General features: G+C 43.9%; 1 protein-coding gene across 11 annotated transcripts in view; it reads right to left on the reverse strand.

The window, feature by feature from the left end:
• NFX1 (nuclear transcription factor, X-box binding 1) overlaps window positions 1–23,607 on the reverse strand; it is a 195,314-nt gene that overhangs the window by 145,562 nt on the left and 26,145 nt on the right. For all 11 annotated transcript variants that reach the window (XR_010598514.1, XR_006172450.2, XR_006172445.2 and 8 more), the window contains exons 3-5: window positions 19,864–20,025; window positions 3,465–3,542; window positions 2,395–2,500 (exon numbers count right to left, since the gene is read on the reverse strand). Coding sequence is in view for 6 of the 11 variants with exons in the window: in XM_005312595.5 (XP_005312652.1) it covers window positions 2,395–2,500; window positions 3,465–3,542; window positions 19,864–20,025 (346 nt within the window). In the remaining 5 variants the exon portion in view is untranslated. The remainder of the gene's footprint in view (window positions 1–2,394; window positions 2,501–3,464; window positions 3,543–19,863; window positions 20,026–23,607) is intronic.

Raw genomic sequence — 23,607 nt, forward strand, 5'->3', positions numbered from 1 at the left:
CACACAACTGTGGTGAGACCATTACTGGAATGATATGTCCAGTCCTGGTGTCCACAGTACATGGTGTCCTCAACTACAGGATATGAGCTTGATGTAGAATTCCACCCAGTAATTCATATGACCTGTACTATGCAGCAAGTCAGGCTAGATGATCATAATGGTCCCTTCTGGTCTTACAAATGTATGAATTTGTACAAAACTAGGTATACACTGCTAAAAAGGTGGGGAAGATATTTGATTTAATAATGAAAACCTAAACAAAGCTACTTAGTTTGCATTTCTATATAAAAATATAGTAATTTTCCTTGTTTTTATTATGTATTACTTCTACTTTAAATGCCCGAATAAGGATTAGGGATCCACTGTGCCCGGAACCATACAAACACGTAGAAAGAAAAATCCTTGACCCAGAAATTTACAATCTAAAAAGACAAGAAAAACAAACAATATTAGACAGACAACCACTAACAAGTTTTAAATATTTGAGGCGACACTGGGTGCACATTTGGTTTTATTCTCTTCTTCCCCATTATGTGTTTCTCTGAAAGTTTTTGAAACTAATGTGTTCAAGCTGGATCAGTTCCCATTATACAGAAATACCACAATGCTTTTAACTGGTTTCCTTTCCATCTTCTGAGAAGAACTCATATTACATCTGTATTGACATATATGGATATTGGGGGATGGGGAGGAGTTTTAGCCATGTGTTCTCAAATAAATACAAGCAAACTATGAACATAATAATGTTATATATAACAGAAATATTTAATGTATTTTTAGTTCTTGATGTTATTTGAAATTTATTTTAGTTTTACTTGCAAGGTCACTTAAAGGGATATCATGCATTTGGAAAATCACATTTCCATCTGATGTTTTGCACTCACTATTGTTATAAGTAACCCTTAAGATTACCACAACTAAGACAGACTAAAGAAAAATGTATTTAATCAACGTATTTACTTTATTCATAAGATGCTGCTAAATGTAGCAATATGACTGTTTTGATGATGGTGCATGCCTTTCCTTGGGCTCAGCCAGAGCAGATCTACTAGTAGCAGAAGCAGCAAAGCTCAAACTAAAAAAGCAGCAGGCATTCTGGGCCTGCCCAAATGACCCTTTTAAATATCCTTACTTTTTAAAAAAGAAGTTTTAGGAAATACTATTTAAGGGTTGTTCTGGGAGAACATTTTAAAGTCAGTCAATATAAAAAAAGATTTAATTCAACTTGACAATATCCCTATAGCACACTAAATTGCAAGAGACAATAGATACTTTCATACATTTTAAGGCCAGAACGAAGCATTATGATCTAGTTTGACCTCCTGAATAACAGGCCATAGAACTCCACACAGTAAATTCTGCATGAAGCCCATAACTTCTGTTTGAGAAGCCGCACAGCAAGTTAGTGGCCAAGGTGAGACTAGAACCTAGGTCTCTTGATGTCCAGTCCAGCACCTGACCCACTGACCATCTTTCCTCTCTTTAAGGGGAAACAAACCTGCAGCTACTACTGATCATTGTATTACTAAGCTAGAAAATGCCTTTTTCAAAGCAGTTTTAGAAAGTGGGGAAATTATAGATTTACCTACCACGTTTATCTTTACAACAGTAAAGGGGCACACAATGGTCAACATTTTTAAGTGTAGTTTGTTTTTTTTAATAAAACAGGGTGCACAATCTTTGATCTTGGTGGCAATACCTAAATTTAAAAGATATTATTTCAGTAGACTGGCCCAAAAACTAACCAATCCTAAAAATTTTTCATTCCCAATACAAAAAACATATCAGTTCTATGAAAGATGGGCTGTTATACTTAAAATCCAAAATTTTCAGCCATAAGCACAAGCCTTTATATAAAGATTAAAATTTCTAAAAATTTCTACATTTGTTATATCTGGTTACACTGTAATTTTATTTCTTTTACAATGAGATCAGAACTGAAAATGCATTTATTATTTCCCCTCTCTATAAAACAGAGTGAAGAGGAACAATAAGTGCCACTGTACTAATTTCCACGCTTCTCCTGAAAAATATACTTGATCCAGTGATGTATAAAAAGTAATATATTTTATGCTCAGAATTAAAGACATTGAAAAAAAGTTTAAATTTTTACACTTTCCTAAAGGAACCTGAAAAACGTCTAACAAATAGTACCTGGCATTAGTCACTGAAAGCCTGAAACTTTTTCCATACTGGTAAAGAAAACCACATTCCATAATAATCAATTTCATACAAATCTTTTGTTCATTCACGAAATAGCCATCAAAACCGTGGTTTTAAGAAGTAAGTGACCGACAAATTGAAAGAAAAATACAAATACCCAAATATCTGTTTCCACAGCTTTCACAAATGCTTGTAGATCACTACAAAACATTCTGAAACACTCTTACTTACATATTACAAGAGTGGGGACAGTCCTGACCTGGTCTTCTTTTTCTACAAAGCTCTCCACAGCTATGTGGAATTTCATTTCTATTCCATTCAGGGTTGTTTACCTTACCTAAAAAGCAAGACAAAACAAAAAATCAGATGCAGAAACAGCCCCGTTGTATACTTCAATACAAAAATGAACTTTAAAGTAAACATACTGAGAGTGATGAGGGAGGGACCATCTTGGACTTTGAGGTGTCACTTTTAGTGAGGTGATATTCCAAGTTTTTTAGAAAATAGGAGGCAACTTTTCCAAGACAGGCTGATTTTAAGAAGTGGAAGCTGACTGAAGCTGCTCAGAAGTTTGGAAATTTAGTGTAAGTCTCAAAAATATGAATCAGTGGTCAGAATACTGGTAAGACATCTAAAGGTATGCAGTTAATTCATTTATCTCATGATTCTGCACTGTTCTGTGCATGAGCCTACAAATGGTAAAGTAGAGATCTAGGCTCTGGATCTACACAGGAAATTTGCACCTGTTTAACTTAAATCTTTTCTTAAACTGACAATTAAAAACTAGTGCAAGCCCCTGTGTGAACACTTATTTCAGTTTAATTTAATCCCATTTCCAATCAACTTAACCTAAACCAATAAAGCCACTCTTATACCAAAATAAGAGCGTCCAAACAGGAGTCTGAATTGGTTTAACTATATTGGTTTAAATTCACACGTTAGAAAAGTTGCACCAATATAACATATGTAGGGAAAGGCCTACAATAGCTGTAATTACCTGTATCTTAGAACAAGGTATGCTAGCAGTTTTCTAGATTATTTTTTTCCTACTAAATGTCTTCATATCAATACTGATTCCAAAACATTCCTAATAAAGGTTTTATTTTAACATTTATCTAAATATTTGTTATACATAATTTTTATATAGGAATCAAACGTCACACAAGTCAGGTGGTTATCTTCCAATATCATTAACAAAGTAGCCATGAAAGAGAGCTTTTGGGGATGTAAGGAAAGATTCTTCAACAGTATTAGAACTTATTAATTAAGGAATACCAACTGTAAATATGAAATACACTCACCACAAAAACAGGTATAAGTAGTAGGAACTTGTGTTGAAGCATTTTGACAAGCAGGACATCTCCAGCCACTATTACCATCTGTAAATAAATAAATATACAAGAACTTAAAATATGTTTAAGACAGATGATAAACAATTTAGAATAGTGGCACAAGACAGCAAACTTTTTTCAGATTTTACTTATTTCACCATTTCAAGTAATACTATACTATACCACCTTATAGAAATCTGATTTTGTAATGTGTCACATTCTGTTTAATAAATTAGTGCTATAGAAAAATCAGTGACTCATTTTAAATAAAATAAAAATGAACAGATAGATCTCAAAATAGAATTGCTATGTGGTAGTGTTCTTACAGGGGTCCTGCAGGGATTGGTTCTCAGCTCAATGTTACTCTGTTTTTATCAATTACCTGGAAGAAAATATAAACTCATTGCCAGTAAAGCTTGCAGATAAAACAAAGATTGGTGGGGTGATAAATACCAATGGGGACAACATATTACCAAGTGATTTGGATCACCATTATGATGGATACAATCAAACTACATTTTAAATACAATCAAACAAAGTCATACACTTAGGGACACAGATTACATGCCATGCTTACAGGATGGCAGCCTGTATTCTAGAAAGCAGTACTGAAGAGGACTTGAGGTCACAGTAATCAATTGAACATGAATTCCTAACATAGCAATGTGTCAAAATGAGCTAACATGATCACTGGATGTATAAATAGGATAGTTTATAAGAAAGGTAGTAATCCCAATATGTGGTATCGGTGAGACCATTATGGGAAAAACTGTATCCAGTTCTGGTGTCCACACTTCAAAAAAAGATGTTGGAGAGGATTCAAAGAAGAACCACAAGTATGGATATGCGGTGTGGAAAAAATACTTTATAATTAGCAATGGAGTTCAATACATCAGTTTATTGAAGTAAAGGTTAGCAGATTACTTGGAAACATTTTATAAGCACCTACATAGAGACAAACCGCTTAACTGTAAAGGGCTCTTTAGCAGCTAAAGCATAACTAGATTCAGCTGGTCTGAGAAAGATGCATGGGCAATGATACTTTTGTGGGGAAACAAGCAGCAATATGGTCTTCTGAACTCGGTCATCTCCAATAGCTAAGTGGACTGAGTGTCATGTGACTGCGATATGGGCAACACCCTGAGTGGTAAGCAATATCACAGTACATAGGGCCCAATTGTAATAGGTCACAGAGCAGAAGAAATACCCGAAGGATTCAGTCCTTGTATGAGACTGAGTGCTTCCATGATAACCATGAAGGGTGTGAATGAAGGAAAACCAAGAGAAAGACTTCAAAACCTTTCATCCAAAAGCCACATTGGACAAACACCACATCTATTTTATAGTGCTTAAGATGAGCAATGAAAGGCAGAAAGACACATTCCTTGAATTAAGCAACTAGCCAAAGGTTGGTCTGAGTGAGACCTCACAGAAGGGGGATCTTTTATGAACACTTCGTAGTCCTGTAAAGGTTCTTGAATATATCTGGCTAGAAATAGTGGATATGGATGCTTAGTGCCCTTTCTTATATTCCCCATATAATCCTAAACTCTATGACTTAGTTGTGCAAGCAGCACACAAGGATTGCTCAACTCTGTGACTCAGCTAGGCCCCCCAGTACATGTCTGAGGCAGTATTTCTCCAGGCACATGGAGTGAGGGTATAAAATAAGGGACAGTGGCATCATGAGACCACCTCTCTCCATTTACGCTGAAGACAACAAGAACACTGCGAAGACAAAAGACTGTGAACTGAGAAGAAAATTCAGCCTGTGTATAAACATATAACCTACCTGCTACATTCAGTAGGATGAGGGAAACGGTTTGATTCAACTCTCGCTTAGTCTAAAAGTTTAGGATTTAGAATTCATGTTTACTTTTTCTTTTCTAAAGGTAACTATCTCTAACCTTTATGCCTACCACTTATAATCACTTGAAATCTATCTTTTTGTACATCTATCAATGTGATATATGCCATCATGTGCCAGCAATGCCCCTCTGCCATGTACATTGGCCAAACCGGACAGTCTCTACGCAAAAGAATTAATGGACACAAATCTGACATCAGGAATCATAATACTCAAAAACCAGTGGGAGAACACTTTAACCTGTCTGGTCATTCTATGTCAGACCTGCGGGTGGCTATCTTACAACAGAAAAACTTCAAAAACAGACTCCAACGAGAGACTGCTGAGCTGGAATTGATATGCAAACTAGACACAATCAACTCAGGATTGAATAAGGACTGGGAATGGCTGAGCCATTACAAACATTGAATCTATCTCCCCTTGTAAGTATTCTCACACTTCTTATCAAACTGTCTGTACTGGGCTATCTTGATTATCACTTCAAAAGATTTTTTTTCCTCTTACTTAACTGGCCTCTCAGAGTTGGTAAGACAACTCCCACCTGTTTATGCTCTCTGTATGTGTGTATATGTATCTCCTCAATATTTATTCCACTCTATATGCATCAGAAGAAGTGGGCTGTAGTCCATGAAAGCTTATGCTCTAATACATTTGTTAGTCTCTAAGGTGCCACAAGTACTCCTGTATCTTTCTGTAGTTAATAAACTTCTTTTAATGTTTTATCCTTACCAGTGAGTTTGTCTAAAGTGCTTGGGGAATCTGCTCAGTTTACAAAGGCTAGTGAACATCTACTTTCCTTTGACGAAGTGGCGAACTAATTAACGAGTTTGCACTGTTAAAGAGAAGGTCTTGAGCAACGTAAAATGGTATATTTCTGGGGTGCAAGCATAGGTGCTGGAACTAGGGGTGCTGGCCAAATACCCTGACTTGAAGTGGTTTCCATCATATACAGGATTTACAGTTTGGTTCAATGGATCTCAGTAACCCCAATATGTAAATTGTTCCAGCACCCCTGGATGCAAGGTTAGTGGCTTGGGAGATTTGCTGATGTTTCCCTGTGCATAGTTCATGAACAGCTTGGAGAACATTCATGCAGCTTAGCTGGGTGTGCCTCTGCATGGTGATGGCTGAGTAATAACAGCACCTGGAGGGGTTTGCTGCTTGTCACTAGCAAAGCACCGCGAAAGAACTCAGGCTGGAGAGTTACGGGTGCATAGCAGTCCCACAGTTCCAGGTTGTACTCAGGGGTCCCATCACATACACCTTCTGCGTAAGGTAAATGCATCAATACTACATGAGACGACTTCCCGAAATCTGGTATTGTATAGAATCCTTTTCCTGTACTATATCATTATTGGCTTACACCAGTAAACCTGACTAACATTGGTTATTTCATCTCTTGACTATATTTCATAAGGAACCAAAATGTGGTTAAGCAATTTACTATACAATTTAACAACAAACTACACCTGACATCGACCACACTCACTTTACCTGGAATATATGCAGATAATAAATGCACAGATAACTGTCAGTAGCAAGCTGGATATGAAAGCACTCTTTCTATTAAAACACCTGTGCCCTACTAATTACATAATTTACACAACTATACATTAAATTGATGCACAGTAGATCCTGAAGACTCACAAGCAGCTCTTCCCTTTGCTCACACACAGAAGGTGCAAAACATATAACCACAACTCCGTCACGCAACTCAAAGTTAACCACAGGTCCTCATATCACCAACACAACTTTACCAAGCAGAGCCTACTACTGCCTCCACCATTTCATATAGGTACACCTGACACACTGACTACACCTGGAACGTACATAAATAAATCATCACTGGCTGTTGCCATCTCCAGGGGAATAGAAAATGGCAAGACCAACCTTTTCACAGAATCATAGAATATCAGGGTTGGAAGGGACCTCAGGAGGTCATCTAGTCCAACCCCCTGCTCAAAGCAGGACCAATCCCCAGACAGATTTTTGCCTCAGATCCCTAAATGGCCCCCTCGAGGATTGAACTCACAACCCTGGGTTTAGCAGGCCAATGCTCAAACCACTGAGCATTGAATACTGTGAAAGGGCTGTAAAAGGATGTGAACTATGGGGTTGGCAAAGTAAAGATGTGTGATGTTCGATGGTTTGGATGTTCTCACCTCAGTCATACAAAGGGGAGTCTGATTTTCCACCTGTGCATCAAGTAGCTGCATCTTCCATGGTTTGTTCAGATGCAGTTCAATGTGGTACAACGTCTGCGTGGCAGGTTAAAACCAAGAGGGCAGCTTGTTGGGTCAGTAAGGTGGTCATGTGTGGTCAATAAATTTTGCAATTTCAGGCATTGTTGGGGTATGTTACCCATAACCTACTGGATGGGAAGTTCTGACTACTCTTTGGCACATTTAAGTTCTCATCCTGTGGCTATATCTCGGTAGATAGCAAACATCAAACCTCAAGCTAATACAGAAAGCCATGGTAGAGACGTTGATTTTAAAAGTTCCTGTGATGATTCGCATGTTCTGATTTAGCTGCCAAGCCACAAGTTGGATTAATCAGATTCTTGTCTACACCAGTGCACAGTACTCTGCAAATAGTACACTAGGGCCAAGACTGATGTTTGTAACACCGAGGCAGTTGATCCACAGCTTGTTCCCACTAACTTTTGAATAATGTTGAAGCGAGTCTTCGTGTTAGAGGCTACTTTCTTGAGGTGATCATGAAAGGTCAGTCTACGGTCAAGGATGACACCAAGATATGTTAGCTTTGGGTCATAACGCACAGTTTTGCCACACAACTCCACAGTTAGAGCATTTGTGTGATTCTATTGTCAAGGTGGAAAGTAGCGACTACTGATTTGCTCAGATTTGGTCTCTGCTTCCACTTCTGGAAGTACTCCTCCATGATCTTATGGTCAGATGTAAGGTTCACTTCAAGTTCTTTAAAGCTATGGGCCTGAGTTGCAAGTGCCAAATCATCAGCATACACAAACTTCTGCGCTATCATTTCAGGCATATCACTGGTGTATTCACTGAAGAGTGTCGGAGCAAACACAGAACCTTGTGGTAGCCCATTATTCAAAATGCATGGCCTGCTGGTTTGACTTCCGAAGTACATGCACAAACTCTGGCTGCTAAGCATGGCATTCTGCAGCCTGAGAATCCACACACAGGGGACCACTTCGGCCAGTTTCAAGTAGCAGACCATCTTTCCAAACTGCGCCTTATGCTGCTGACAGATCGATAAAAGCAGTACTGGTCTTGAGTTTTCATGGGAATCCAGCCTCAATGTTTGTAGCAAGAGCCAGGACCTGATCACAGCAACTTCTTGGTGGTCAAAAACCAACTTGCTCCTTGAGTAGGCTGGCATCCACAGTGGGCCCAATTCACTTAAAAAAAAAAATCATACTGGTCTATAAATATGTGGGGCTGAACCTTAAGTGATTGTATACAATATAACTATATTATAAAAGTGTACAGAGTAAGGTCTTTTCTGAAAGCTAATGACACACTGGTGATTTATGTCCTTCTGAAACATATATATTAGCACTATCTGAGGAGATACAGAAACTTAATGATATTATGCTTTAAAGTCTGTGGCCAAACAGGGAGAAACAGGTTGCCTCCCAAACAGGAGAGAAGGCACCTATTTACCTGGCTCCAGTGCTATTAAGCAAAGTGAGAACAAAAACAATGGAAGCCCCATTTACACAAATATCAGCAAGGGGATGGGAAGTCCACAGGAAGGGAAAAACAAGATGAGGCCATCCTGCCTCTTGAATCAAACTCATTGAACTTTGGAAGACTGAAGCAAGAAGAGAAGCTGTTTTTCGCAACCATAACTAGATAGAAAGGAACAGCTCCAAAAGATGGGTCCTTCAATTAAGGGGGGGGGGGCTGAAGTATCTAGAAATTGAATACAGATGAGAACCCATCTTAGACTAAGATCTTTCACCCAAGACGACAAGGGAGCCAACCCTTGTGCTTCTGGGGAAGGTCCTTGTACTAGAAAGAGAGAGTGTGAAACATGAGGCCTGAATTAAAGTAGAAGCTTGGCCCTGCTTTTATGAAGCAAAGTTATCAAAGGTCAGGTTGTAAGCAGAAGTCAGGCCCTGTTATAAAACATGCCTGCTTGCAAGTTCACAGAACTTGGCAAAAACAGGGCTGGTATTGCAAAAACACACGCAGTTCTAAGAAGTGATAGGCGCAGGACACTCACGCAAACACATTCCATAAGGGTGGTAACAGAACACCGCGATACCAGGTGTGGTACAAACTCACTCCCCAAAGATAACAGGAAAACACTGACCCCTCCTAAAGATAATGTTGTGATGACAGTGTGATGGATAGAGATGTTTTGATTGAATCAACATGTATAAGGTAAGGGATGGTAAGTAACTACGTCAGACGGGCAGACTGGAGCTCTGTCATGGATGGGCATAAACTGTTCAGGAAGGACAGATGGGGGAGAAAGGTGGAGGAGTTGCACTGTATGTAAGAGAACAACAGTATGATTGCTCAGAGCTCCAGTATGAAACTAGAGAAAAGCCTGTTGAGAGTCTTTGGATTAATCTTAAGAGGCAAGAGCAATAAGGGTGATGTCGTGGTGGGTGTCTGCTATAGACCACCAGACCAGGAGGATGAGGTAGACGAGGCTTTCTTTGGACAACTAACAGAAGTTTCCAGATCACAGGCCCTGGTTCTCATAGGGGATTTCAACCACCCTGATATCTGCTGGGAGAGCAATACAGCAGTGCACAGACAATCCAGGAAGTTTTTGGAGAGTGTTGGGGACAACTTCCTGGTACAAATGCTGCAGGAACCAACTAGGGACCGTGTGACGTTATTGACATGAACTGTGACCATATAAATCATTGTTGCAACCAAGGTCCTATAGTTGCATCAAATCTTATACTAGAAGGAGGTCAAATAAGGTATCTATGAGAAGGTTGTAATTTGCTGGTTATGATTATGCTGTCTGTATGTGTGTATTATTTTTGTATGTGAAGTTATGAATATGGCCTATGTACTTGTATCTCAATGTGTTTGATTCTAAGTAGCATTAGTGAAGCATTTGTTCAGCGTCTTGAGAAAGAATTCTTCAGATTAAGTGCCCAATCAAGAAACACTTAACTGACAATGGACCTTGGGAGACTCCAATCCACATCTGAGGAGCCTTCCTGGAGACATTCACAGTAGCATGTGACCAATGGCTGCCACTTGCAAACTGAGTCATGCATGGACATGTGACTTGCCCATGTGATTCCAAACTCCATCTTGCCGCTGTGATTTTCCACAGTAAGAACAAAGGGGTGTCCTTCCACAGGGCAGAGGATATAAAAGGCCATGGAAACCCCTCCATTTTCTCTTAAATCCTGCTTCTGACCTCTGGCGGAACTATGCTTGAAACTCAAGCTCTGAACAAAGGACTGAATGACGTTTGTATTCTAGAGCCTTGATTGGTTTAAATCAGCAGTAATTCCATCAAACTTGAAAGAAGCCTGAACTAAGAACTTTGCAATTGTTGTATGAATTTGATTCCATTTAACCAATTTTAACTCTCATCTATATTTCTTTCTTTTTATGAATAAACCTTTAGATTTTAGATTCTAAAGAAATGGCAACAGCCTGATTTGTGGGTAAGATCTGACTGGTTTATTGACGTGGGTCTGGGGCTTGGTCCTTTGGGATTGGCAGAACCTTTTTTCTTTTACTGGGGTATTGGTTTTCATAACCGCTCATCCCAATGAGTGGCGCTGGTGGTGATACTGGGAAACTAGAGTGTCTGAGGGAATTGCTTGTATGACTTCTAGTTAGCCAGTGGGGAAAAACTGAAGTCCTCTCTGTTTGGCTGGTTTGGTGTGCCTTAGTAGTGAAGAATCCCCAGCTTTAGGCTGTGACTGCCCTGCTCTAAGCAATTTGTCCTGAATTGATACTCTCAGTAGTGTCCCGCCAAAGGCTGCTTTGTTAGAGGCCATGCTCCTCTTAACCTGCTGCTCACAAACAGGGCAGAATTCGTAGGGGAAATAGAAGTGGGTGGCAACCTAGGCAGCAGTGACAATGAGGTGGTTGAGTTCAGGATCCTGACAAAAGGAAGAAAGGAGAGCAGCAGAATACGTACCCTGGACTTCAGAAAAGCAGACTTTGACTCCCTCAGGGAACTGATGGACAGGATTCCCCGGGAGGCTAATATGAGGGGGAAAGGAGTCCAGGAGAGCTGGCTGTGTTTTAAAGAAGCCTTAATGAGGGTGCAGGAACAAACCATCCCGATATGCAGAAAGAATAGCAAATATGGCAGGAGATCTGCTTGGCTTAACAGATAAATCTTTGGTGAACTTAAACACAAAAAGGAAGCTTATAAGAAGTGGGAAATTGGACAGATGACTAGGGAGGAGTATAAAACCTGGAAGTCAAGCATGCATGGGTGTAATCAGGAAGGCCAAAGCACAACTGGAGTTGCAGCTAGCAAGGCATATGAAGGGTAACAAGAAGGGTTTCTACAGGTATGTTAGCAATAAGAAGGTGGTCAGGGAAAGTGTGGGACCCTTACTGAATGAGGGAGGCAACCCAGTGACAGATGATGTGGAAAAAGCTGAAATACTCAATGCTTTTTTTGCCTCGGTCTTCACAGAAAAGGTCAGCTCCCAGACTGCTGCACTGGGACGTACGTTATGGAGAGGAGGTGAGCAGCCCTCAGTGGTGAAAGAACAGGTTAAGGACTATTGAGAAAAGCTGGACATGCACAAGTCCATGGGGCCGGACGCAATGCATCCGAGGGTGCTGTGGGAATTGGCTGATGTGATTGTAGACCCATTGGCCATTATCTTTGAAAACGCGTGGCGATCGCGGGAGGTCCCGGACGATTGGAAAAAGAAATATAGTGCCCTTTTTTAAAAAAGGGAAGAAGGAAGTTCCCCGGATTCTCCAACCTCACCTTGATTCCTGGAAAAATCAGAGCAGATCTTCAAGGAATCCATTTTGAAGCACTTGGAGGAGAGGAAGGTGATCAGGAACAGCCAACATGGATTCACCAAGGGCAAGTCATGCCTGACCAACATGATTGCCTTCTATGATGAGGTAACTGGCTCTGTGGATATGGGGAAAGCGGTGCACGTGATATACCTTGACTTTAGCAAAGCTTTTGATACGGTCTCTTACAGTATTCTTGCCAGCAAAGTTAAAGAAGTATGGCTTGGATGAATGGACTATAAGGTGCATAGAAAGCTGGCTACATCATCAGGTTCAACAGGTAGTGATCAACGACTCGATGTCTAGTCTGCAGCCGGTATCAAGCGGTATCTAGATGATGGGATGGATTGTACCCTCAGCAAGTTCGCAGATGACACTAAGCTGGGGGAGAGGCAGATACGCTGGAGGGTAGGGACAGGGTCCACAGTAACCTAGACAAATTGGAGGATTGGGCCAAAAGAAATCTGATGAGGTTCAACAAGGACAAGTGCAGTGTCCTGCAATTAGGACGGAAGAATCCCATACATTGCTACATGCTGGGGATCAACTGGCTAAGCAGCAGTTGTGCAGGACCTGGGGACTACAGTGGACGAGAAGCTGGATAGGAGTCAACAGTGTGCTCTGGTTGCCAAGAAGGCAAATGGCATATTGGGCTTCATTAGCAGGAGCCTTGCCAGCAGATCAAGGGAAGTGATTATTCCCCTGTATTTGGCACTGGTGAGGCCACATCTGGAGTACTACATCCACTTTTGGGCCTCGCACTAGAGAAAGGATGTGGACAAATTGGAGAGTCCAGCGGAGGGTAAAGAAAATGATTAGGGGGCTGGGGCACATGACTTATGAGGAGAGGCTGAAGGAACTGGGCTTATTTACGCTGCAGAAAGGACAGTTACCCGTTCCGTAACTGGCGTTCTTCGAGACGTGTTGCTCCTGTCTATTCCACAGTAGGTGTGCGTGCTCGCCACGTGCACCAGTGCCGGAAGTTTTTCCCTTAGCAGCATTCGTAGTGGGGGAGCACCGCTGTGACCCCTGGAGTGGCACCGACATATCGTGCTATAAAGGGGGCTGCGTGCTCCCCCCACCCTCAGTTCCTTCTTGCCAGACAACTCCGACAGAGGGGAAGGAGAGTGGGATGTGGAATAGACAGGAGCAACAAACCAGGTTGCAACACACCAGGAACAGGTAACTGTCCTTTCTTCTTCGAGTGATTGCTCCTGTGTATTCCACAGTAGGTGACTCCAAGCTATACCTGACGGAGGTGGGTAGGAGTTCTAAATGATAAAGGTTACGGATTACCCGGGCAGAACACCGCCCTACCAAACCCGGCATCGTCCCTTGCTTGGGAGACGATCGCATAGTGTGATGCGAAAGTATGGACAAAGAACCATGTAGCAGCCCTGCAGATGTCCTGAATAGGGACACAAGCCACATAGGCCGCAGATGAGGCCTGGGCTCTCGTCGAATGCGCCTTAACAAGAGGAAGCGGGGGAACCCCAGTCATAACATGTGCGTATGCACGAGGTGATCCAGCGGGAAATCTGCTTGGTGGAAACTGGCTGCCCTCTCATGTGCTCGGCCGTAGCAATGAAAAACTGAGGGGATGCCCGAAATGGCCTTGTTTGAGCTAAGTAAAAGGCCAGCGCCCTACGCACATCTAGCATGTGTAGGCGTCGGTCCTCATTGGAGGAATGGGGCTTAGGACACAGGACTGGCAGGAAAATGTCCTGGTCCATACGAAGCACCGAGACCATCTTTGGCAGGAAGGACGGGTGCGGGCGGAGCTGTACCTTCCCCTTATGGAAGACAGTGTACGGGGGTTCCGAGGTCAGCGCCCTAAGCTCTGAAACCCTGCGGGCTGAGGGGATAGCCACCAAAAACGCCACTTTTTCAGATAAGTGGGACCAGGAACAAGTGGCCAAAGGCTAAAAGGGAGGTCCTGTGAGGCGTGACAGTACCAGGTTCAGGTCCCAAGGGGGAACCAGAGGTCTAGCATAAGGGAACGCTCTGTCCAAACCCTTTAAAAACCTGGAAGTCATTTGGTGGGAGAACACTGACTGTCCCGCCACCGGAGGGTGAAAGGCCAAAATGACCGCCAGGTGCACCCTGATTGAGGGGGGAGCTAGCCCTTGGGTCCTAAGGGACAGGAGGAGCGGAGCAGACGCGGGGGAGGAACCTCGCCCATGAGGAGAACTGATACTACTTAGCCAGGTAGGTCCTCTGTGTGGACGGCTTCCTGCTTTCAAGCAGGACCGGTCTAACAGCCTCGGTACACCTCCCCTCCTCCGCATCTAGCCATGGAGCAGCCACGCCATCAGGTGGAGCGGGGCCAGATTGGGATGGAGGAGACGACCTCCCTCCTGGGAGAGGAGGTCCAGGCCGAGCGGCAGCCTGCGAGGGGGGGCCGCCAAGAGTTGCAGTAGGGTCCCGTACCAATGTTGATGGGCCCAATCCGGGGCTATCAGGATAATTCTTGCCCCGTCTGACTTCACCTTTGTTGTGGGCTATACAGAACTCCCACAGGAGTTGGGTTTCCTGGCATAAGGCCCTGGAGCGCGTGCCCCCTTGCCTGTTGATGTAATACATTGCAGTGGTGTTGTCCGTGAGGACTCTGACCACCTTCCCTTGTAAGTGCTGGCGAAAGGCCAGGCACACCAGGTGCACAGCCCTGAGTTCCCTGACATTTATGTGCAGGGTCAGTTCCTCGGGTGACCACATACCCTGGGTCCAGACATCTCCCACGTGGGCTCCCCAGCCCAGGTCCAAGGCATCTGACACTAGCTCTAGTGATGGAGAGGGGTCTTGGAAGGGGATACCCTACCCATGTTGCTTGGGAGGGACCACCATTGGAGGTCTGCAACCACCGTTGGCGGCACCGTGACAACCTTGTCCAGGCCGTCCCTGGCCTGGGAATAGCGGGATGCCAACCACAGTTGGAGGGGCCTCATCCGGAGCCTGGCGTGTCACACCACGGTGGTGCATGCTGCCACGTGGCCAAGGATTTGAAGGCGTGGTTACCGGGAAGGCCGTGACCGGGTAACCGTGGTTACCGGGAAGGCCTTTGAGTGCCTCAAACCTGTCCCTTGGAAGGGAGGCCATAGCCGTCTGGGAATCCAGCAGCGCTCCTATGAATTCTATGCACTGGACAGGAACTAACGTGGATTTCTCCTCGATTACCATTAGGGCCAGAGGGGAGCAGGTGCGTAGCAAGAGGGATATTTGCTGCTGCTGAATAGAATCCCTTGCCCCGGAATTCCCAAGGTACCCTCTCCACGGCTCCCAGGGAGAGGAGGCGCTGTACCTCCTGACCTAGGAGGAGCGCATGTTCCGAGTCCTCCGCCGACTTCCTGGGCGGAGGGCAATTGGGAGGGGGCGAAACAAACTGCAACCTGTACCCCAGGGATATAGTGTTGAGGACCCAGCAGTCCGTAGTGATACGGAACCATTGCAAACGGAAGGCAGGTAAACGATTTGCAGACCTGAACTTTATTAACTGGGGAGGGTTAACCTGGCAACAGGCCCAGTGACCCCCCGCAAGCAGTCAAAAACGCCGCTTCCCTGGCCTCCTGGCCGTAGAGGGCCCCGGACGAGGGGCCAAACGGGATTGACGTTGTGACCGGCGCCTCTGCTCCCGCTGCTTCTTAGGCGGGAGCTCATATCTACCCCGAGCCTGTGGAGCAGAGGTGTGAGGCCTGGGCTTGTCCTTGGCCGGCGGGACGTACAGGCCCAGCGTCTGCAGGGTAGTACAGGAGTCTTTCATCCCATGCAGACGCGTGTCTGTTTGATCTGCAAACAGGGCCCGACCATTGAACGGCAGGTCCTGCATGATCAACTGGGACTCAGCCGATAGGCCAGAGAGTGAAAGCCAGGACTCCCTTCTCATGGAAATCGCCGCGGCCATCAAACGAGCGGTCGTGTCCGCCGCATCGGAGGCCGCCTGGAGCGCCGCTTTAGCCGCCGCCGCACCCTCATCAACAAGAGCCCGGAACTCCTTCCTGTCTTTCTCGTGGAGGGAGGGCTTAAACTTGGGAAGGGACCCCCACAGGTTAAAATCATATCTGCTCAAGAGTGCCTGGTGGTTGGCCATTCTGAGCTGAAAGCTCGCAGACGAATAAACCTTTCTCCCAAAGGAATCCAGCCTGCGAGTGTCTTTGTCCTTAGGGGTAGGAGCGGGTTGGCCATGTCTCTCTCGATGGTTCACCAACTCCTCTACTAGAGAGTTCGGAGTTGGGTGGGAGTATAAGTACTTGTGCCTCACTAATGTGAGCCTCGTCCAGACAGCGAAGACACTGAGTGTGTGGATCGCTTCTGGGCACAGAATTGCGACAAGAGTCGCACGACTTGAAGCCTGGGCCACGGGGCATGCCCCGAGCCCAGCACTAACAGAGAAAGTTCAACAAGTGACTTCAGGGAAAGCTGGATACCACTAAGGCTAGAAATGCTGCAGCAAAGCTGGAGCACAAGTTCCGACTACCTTCACTGGTGGCAAGAAGGAACTGAGTGTGGGGGGAGCACGCAGCCCCCTTGATAGCGCCATATGTCGGCGCCACTCCAGGGGTGTCAGTGGTGCTCCCCCACTACGGATGCTGCTAAGGGAAAAACTTCCAGCACCGGTGCACATGGCGAGCACGCACACCTACTGTGGAATACACAGGAGCAATCATTCGAAGAAGAGAAGAGTGAGAAGGGATTTGATAGCAGCCTTCAAGTACCTGAAGGGGGGTTCCAAAGAGGATGGAGCTAGGCTCTTCTCAGTGGTGGCAGATAACAGAACAGGGAGCAATGGTCTCAAGTTGCAGTGGGGGAAGTTTAGGTTGGATATTAGGAAAAGCTATTTCACTAGGAGGGTGGTGAAACACTGGAATGGGTTACCTAGGGAGGTGGTGGAATCTCCATTCTTAGAGGTTTTTAAGGCCTGGCTTGACAAAGCCCTGGCTGGGATGATTTAGTTGGGGTTGGTCCTGCTTTGAGCAGGGGGTTGGACTAGATGACCTCCTGAGGTCTCTTCCAACCCCAATCGTCTATGATACGTAACTTGTTTGTATCAGTGTATAAAGAGGGGTTTAAGAGGGAGTGTCTTTGGCTAGTCAAGGTGGGGAATGGAAAGTTCCACCATTCACTTGAGCTGAGCCCATTGCAATGGGAATACATGTTAGTGTACCGGTAACCATTGAGCAATGGCATTAAGACTGTGCTTCGTTGACAAACCTGGCCAAGTGCTTTCTCTTCTGAAACGGGTCTATGGTCTTTTGGGCAATTTTATCAAGGTCTGCTTTGTCAGCTATCTGCGCAGAGTTGAGACAGCGCACGCACACACACACACAACGACTAACTACAGTTCTGACTGAGGGAAAGTCTGTCATGGCTAGAAAGAATGATGATTGGTGAGAGAAACCATCTTGAACAAACCCTGAACCCTGCTAAATTAAGTTTTAGACTCAGATGTGTATTTTCACTTTTATTTGCTTGTGACCCTTTCTAACTTTCTCTTATACCTGAACTCATTTAAAATCCTAGCTTCTTTTGTTAATAAATTTGTTTTACTTTTAATCTAAACCACCAGTACTGTCTTTGAATTAAAGTGAATGTGGAAAGCTGCCAGGTTGTGTGTCTTTAGAGGAACAAATAAACCCTATTATTTCTCTGAACTGTCCAGGAGAGGGGTGGACATTACAGAGCACGCAGTTTTTGGAAAAATTCATGATTGGGAGTGTATGCGGGTTACCCTGCAAGTAGTACCCAAGGCTGGTGGAGACCAGGAAGAGCATATTTGGTGTGCTGCTGGTGCCAGAGCAGCTAAACCAGAGCTGTTCAGCCCACAGACACTTAGGCTGTTACCTGCATGCTGACAGGTTGGTTGTGAGCATCCTAGGCTGGGAAATACAGCAGCAAAGCATTGAGAGGCATCCCAGGGTACAGGGTCACTGGTGTGGATTGCACCCCAAACCTCATAACCCCTCCCCCTTCAAGAAAGCATTCACATGTCTAATTTCTTCCGTCCAAAGACTTCTGTGGATGCAGGGTGATTGGGGTCCACGGGCAGGGCTGGAGTGCATGCTCTTTGGCACAACTGGGGTGGTGGGGTGGCTGGGGTGCACAGGCAGAGTTGGGGTGCACAATGGTTGAGGTGCACTGGCAGAGTTGGGGGATGCAGGGAGTTGGGGTGCATGATAGGTGGCACAGCTGTTTGTGCAGGATGTTTGCGGTCCACTGGCATAGCTGGGAGATGCAGGGGGGTTGAAGTGCACTGGCAGAGTTGGGGGGTGCGATGCCTCCCTCATCTAAACTCCCAACATCTCTCGCCTCCCCTTAACATACATTCACATTTATCCTCCTCCCTGAACTCCCACACCGTTCCCTCACTTCTCCACCCCCTAGTACTCCTTCCCTCCCAGGAAGCATTCACATGTCTAATCCCTCCCCCCCCCCATAAAATAGTATGATTACATTCCCCCAAATAAAGCTGTCCCCATGACTCACAAATGGTAGTAATGCCCAGCCACTCAGTTCAAAACTCCTTTTGTCTTAGATGAGGGCTTGTGATTAATTTTACCTTAGTTTAGTTAATTGAAGGGTGAGTTCAAAACCATCAGGGGTGATTTCAGTCATCAAATTCAGCAAGGCATTTATTCTACCAGTGATTAGCTTCTTCATTTAAAAGCACAAGGAAGCAGAAGGGAGGTGGGGTTTGCGGGGAAGCCCCATAACTCATGAATCCCAGAGTCAAATGACCTCAAATTTGGATCACTAACAAACACTACACTGCACTCCATGAGGCACCCCAAATTTTAAAGCAATCCAATTAAACATTCAGATTTTAGACAGCTTACAAGCTTTGAGCTTTAAACCATATAAAATGACAAGAATAGAAACCGTCTAGCTATTTTTCTGCATTGGTGTGTGCGCAGTGCAGAAAATGCACATTTTAATTTTCTCAGGCTGCCATCACTATGTTGGGTAAATCTTGGCAGTTTATTAGTGGATGAAAATGGAGTCAAACAGTTTGATCTCAACTGCTAAGTGGAAAAAAACCCCATCCATAAGTTTCTTTAAAAATGGCTATTTTTTTCAGGGTTCATATTGCCAGAACAGTACATACACATGACTCCAATATGGGTGACTAACCCTACCCTGCACCCCCAACGCACATCAAATTTCAAATAAATCCAACTAAGTACATCAATTCTAGAGAACTTAGAATAAGGCAACCATCAAACAGATGTCTTAATGCAACTGTAACTATAGCAGTACTGGCATGCCACTATCATTCACTCTCACACACACACACACTCTCTCTCTCTCTCTTCCCCCCGCCCCTCCGGAAGTTCATTCAGCCAAAAGTATAGAAAAATAACAGAGCTGTAATGTGAAGAACCATAAAATTTGCCCATTTCTGATTTACAGCTTGCTTTACTCGGAGGCAGTTGTACTAATCAACTTAAATGAATAGGTAATTTAGGACTAGAATTTCTCTTCTTGCACATACCATGAAAAACGTGAACTTCTCTGTACATCTGATAATGATAAAAATACCTACCTTCGGCTTGCGATGCTGGTGATCTTGCCCACTTCTTAATGCAGTTCAGATGAAACACATGATAACAATTCTGACAGCTCCATACTGGGGCTATTGTTCGGATCACCTCACAGCATACCATACACTCATATTTCTCTGTGGTCAGCTGCTCTATCAGAGAACCTGAAAAGAAAATTCAGTATGTACACACTTAAACTAATCAAGATAATATACACAAGTTATACACACTAAAAATAGCACCAAAATATTCTACACTTTAAATGCAATTTTAGAATTTATTTCTTCCTATGGATGTAATGAAAAGCTTTTTCCTCGGTTAGAAAAGCTGAAAGATTCCAATCCAAAAATTTGATACAAATGTTCAACTATCTTGTGTGTCAGTCTCTTAAATTTGGGCAAAAGCAATAAATTGTTCAGGTGTTTCCTTTAAACCTATCAGTGATTCTTATCTGGCAGAAGACAAAATTTAGCTTTTTTCTAATATTTACAAAGAATACCGCAAAATGTACATCACTATACAAATCTCAAAGTAAATGAAGTTAAAATCCTGTACCTGTGCATTATTTACAGACCAGTTGAATAATGCAGTATTGGGAACATGCAGAAGACTTCATACTCCACGCACAAGAGGAAGCACTTTCTAACTGGCTGTTTTAGGAGCAGAGTTGTGGGCTCCAGACAGAGCCACATTCAAATACTCTAGGCCAAAGGGATGGTTGCCATAATATGGGACCCTTTTAGTATGCAAAGTAGCATCAATGACTACCCTGAAAACACAGAGGGAAGTGCACCTTAAACACAAGGTGGAAGAAACTAAAAACAGATGGTGGGAAAAGTCTGAAAATACATTAAAGTGTGCAAATATAGTTAGGGCAGCCAAACAACCTTAACTCTGCCCTATAGCTATAGTGGAGGAGTGGGGGGAGGAGAGGAGAAGAAGAAAAACAAACAAACAAGTGCCTCTTTAGAAGTCAGTTTAATCTAATCTGAGTCCACAAAACCTAAAATACCTTAATCATAGTTGACTGGTTTTGCACTGTCACTACAGGGTGCATTTAAGGTTTCTCCTGAAGGACAATTTAATATTTTTAAGTTATGAAAAAATGAGGAAAAATGACCACTAAGCCTAAAAGAAATATTACAATGCTGCCAATGCACAGAATTTTAATATGGAAAGTTTGAAAAGTTGGTGATAGGGCAATAGTGTAATTTGGGTTCCCTAGCACATACATGCTACTTTCACGTTCCCTTCTGGCCTGATGATGGGATCCGGTGCAATGGTGGCTTTTGAAGACATTTAGGATAAATGGTCATTTTTTTACTTATTTGTCAAGTTACCTGGCACAAAAAAATTTTCCCTTCCAAAATGACCATCTCCCACAGTCCTCAATGGGACTGATGCCACATCCTGCCCTTGGGGATGATGGTGGAATCAAGATGCTCAGTCCCACTGGGAACAGTGAAAGAGATCCCTTTCAAAAGGGCCACCAAATACCACAATGGCTTCAATCTTATTAAGACTTCTTTTCCTCTTAAGTATTTTTATGTGGTTGTGTAGAACACTGGCTCGTGTATGTTGGGGTACCATCTAATAGTTGGTCTGCTTTAATGGAGGACAGCCTGCTGCTGCAAGACCACATTTACACTACAAACTTTGGTTGACTTAAGTTATGTCAGCATAAAGCCACTGCAGTTAGAGTATGGCTGCTTGGGTTGGTTCTACACATCCTCACCAGCAGTGCCCATCCCAACACAAACCTCGGTGTACGAGAGGTACACCCAGGTACTCTGCATCACCCTCCAGTAAAATACCTTTTGATAAATTGTTGCAACATGTTGTGGGGTACACACAAGCTGCATGGGGGTTGGGGAGGCTGAGGGCAAGAGTCAAGTTGACATCATGTAACTTTCTCCATCCCATAATACCATCCTTATTCCATAGTTTTTAAGCGTTTTAAAAATACCACAAACCCACTGTGACGGGATCCCTTGGGCACAACCTGGAACTGGGGTACCACTGTGCCCCCTTAACTCTCCAGCCTCGGCTGTCTCTCACAATGCTTTGCTAGTGACAAGCAGTCCACCCCTCCAGGAGCTGCTATCACTCAGCACAACAGCATGTCGAGCATCACATTCAGCTAGATTTCGTGAATGCTCCCAAAGCCACTCACAAATCACACAGAAAAAGGCACCAATCAATTTCCCCCATCACCTCAGCCTTGCACCCCAGAGCTGTACCGTCTTGCCCTGGTCAGTGTAAGTTTATTACCCAGTCTGCCCCTCCCTCAATGGGGAGGACATACACCAGCCTTTGTAACCTGAGCTGAGATTTCCCCAAGCACCTCAACCAAAATACAGTTTTAGGTAAAATATAAAACAGATTTATTTACTACAGAAAGACTGTAAGTGATAATAAGTGGTAGGTATAACAGGTCAGAAAAAGTTACCAAAGAAAAATAAAAGGTAAGCACACAATCTAAGTCTCAAACACCTTATTACACAAGGCAGTATTTAGATCAAGCATTTTTCTCACCCCCACTGGATGTACAGTTCTTAATACAGATTTCTCTCTCTCAAACCTGGGACCAGTCTCCTCAGTTGAAGTCTTTGCCTTCTCAGCATTCTTGTTTCCAGCATAGGTGGGGGAGGAGAAAGGCAAATGCATGATGCTACTGTCCCTTATTTTATACCCTCAGTCCACCTGCCTGGAAAATACTAGCCCAAACACATCCTGGTGGGCTTTGCTGAGTCACAGGGTTGAGTGATTCCCCTGGTGTGGTCTTGTGCAACTGTGACTGAATTGTAAAAAAAACTTTTATTACAACTCTCCTGCTAATTAACTGTCGTTGAACACCCTCCGGGGCAGGGATTACATCCTTTATATGTCACTAGCAAATTTACAGCATATTTCAGAAACAACCATACAGCAAAGTCTCATAACTTGATGCACACTAACAATATAGGTATTTTGACAGTATGGGTTTCAGCAGATCATGACCTTTCATAAGGTATCTTACATGACATGCTTTGTATGAAATATAATTATGCAACGTGTGAATATGGGAGTTCCAGGGTGGTGCTTGGAGGTAAAGTGTGCCACACCCGCGCACACAGCACTTTTTTCTGGCCCTCGCCCTCCAGTGGATGAACACCAGAATAAGAGCTGCATTGACAGTTAAGAAGTAAGTGGCAATCACACAGTGGAATCTTGCAAAGCTGGATTGCTACCAGTCAATGGGAAATCTTTTGGAGTTGGAAAATCAACAGCAGAGGCTGTTACCACACCAGCGTATACCGCGATTTAGCAGATCCTGTTACACAGGACAGCAATTCTAGGAAAAATGCAGGGCATCGTGGATGGATTTGCAGCAATGGAGTTCCCAAACTGTGTTGGGGTGATAAATGGTGTACCAATCCTAATTTGGTACCAATCCACCTTGACAGAGTACATCAACAGAAATGGCTCCTTTTCTGTGGTTCTGCAAATGTACATGGGCTGGTCAAGGAAGGTATGGGATGTGCACATCTTTAAGAACAACAGGACTGTTCACAGGAAGCTGCAGGCAGGGTCATGCTTTTCCAACCAGCATATTTCATTGGCGATGCAGAAATGGCAATAGTGGTGAAGCCTCATGAAGCCTTACCCTGGCTACCCTGACACACCAAAGTTTCAACTACCAACTCAGTAGGTGCAGAATGACATTTGAATGTGCTTTCAGCAGACTGAAGGGATGCTGGCAGTGT

The sequence above is a fragment of the Chrysemys picta genome, chromosome 2 (assembly GCF_011386835.1).
Source record: "Chrysemys picta bellii isolate R12L10 chromosome 2, ASM1138683v2, whole genome shotgun sequence".
Classification (NCBI taxonomy): Eukaryota; Metazoa; Chordata; order Testudines; family Emydidae; genus Chrysemys; species Chrysemys picta.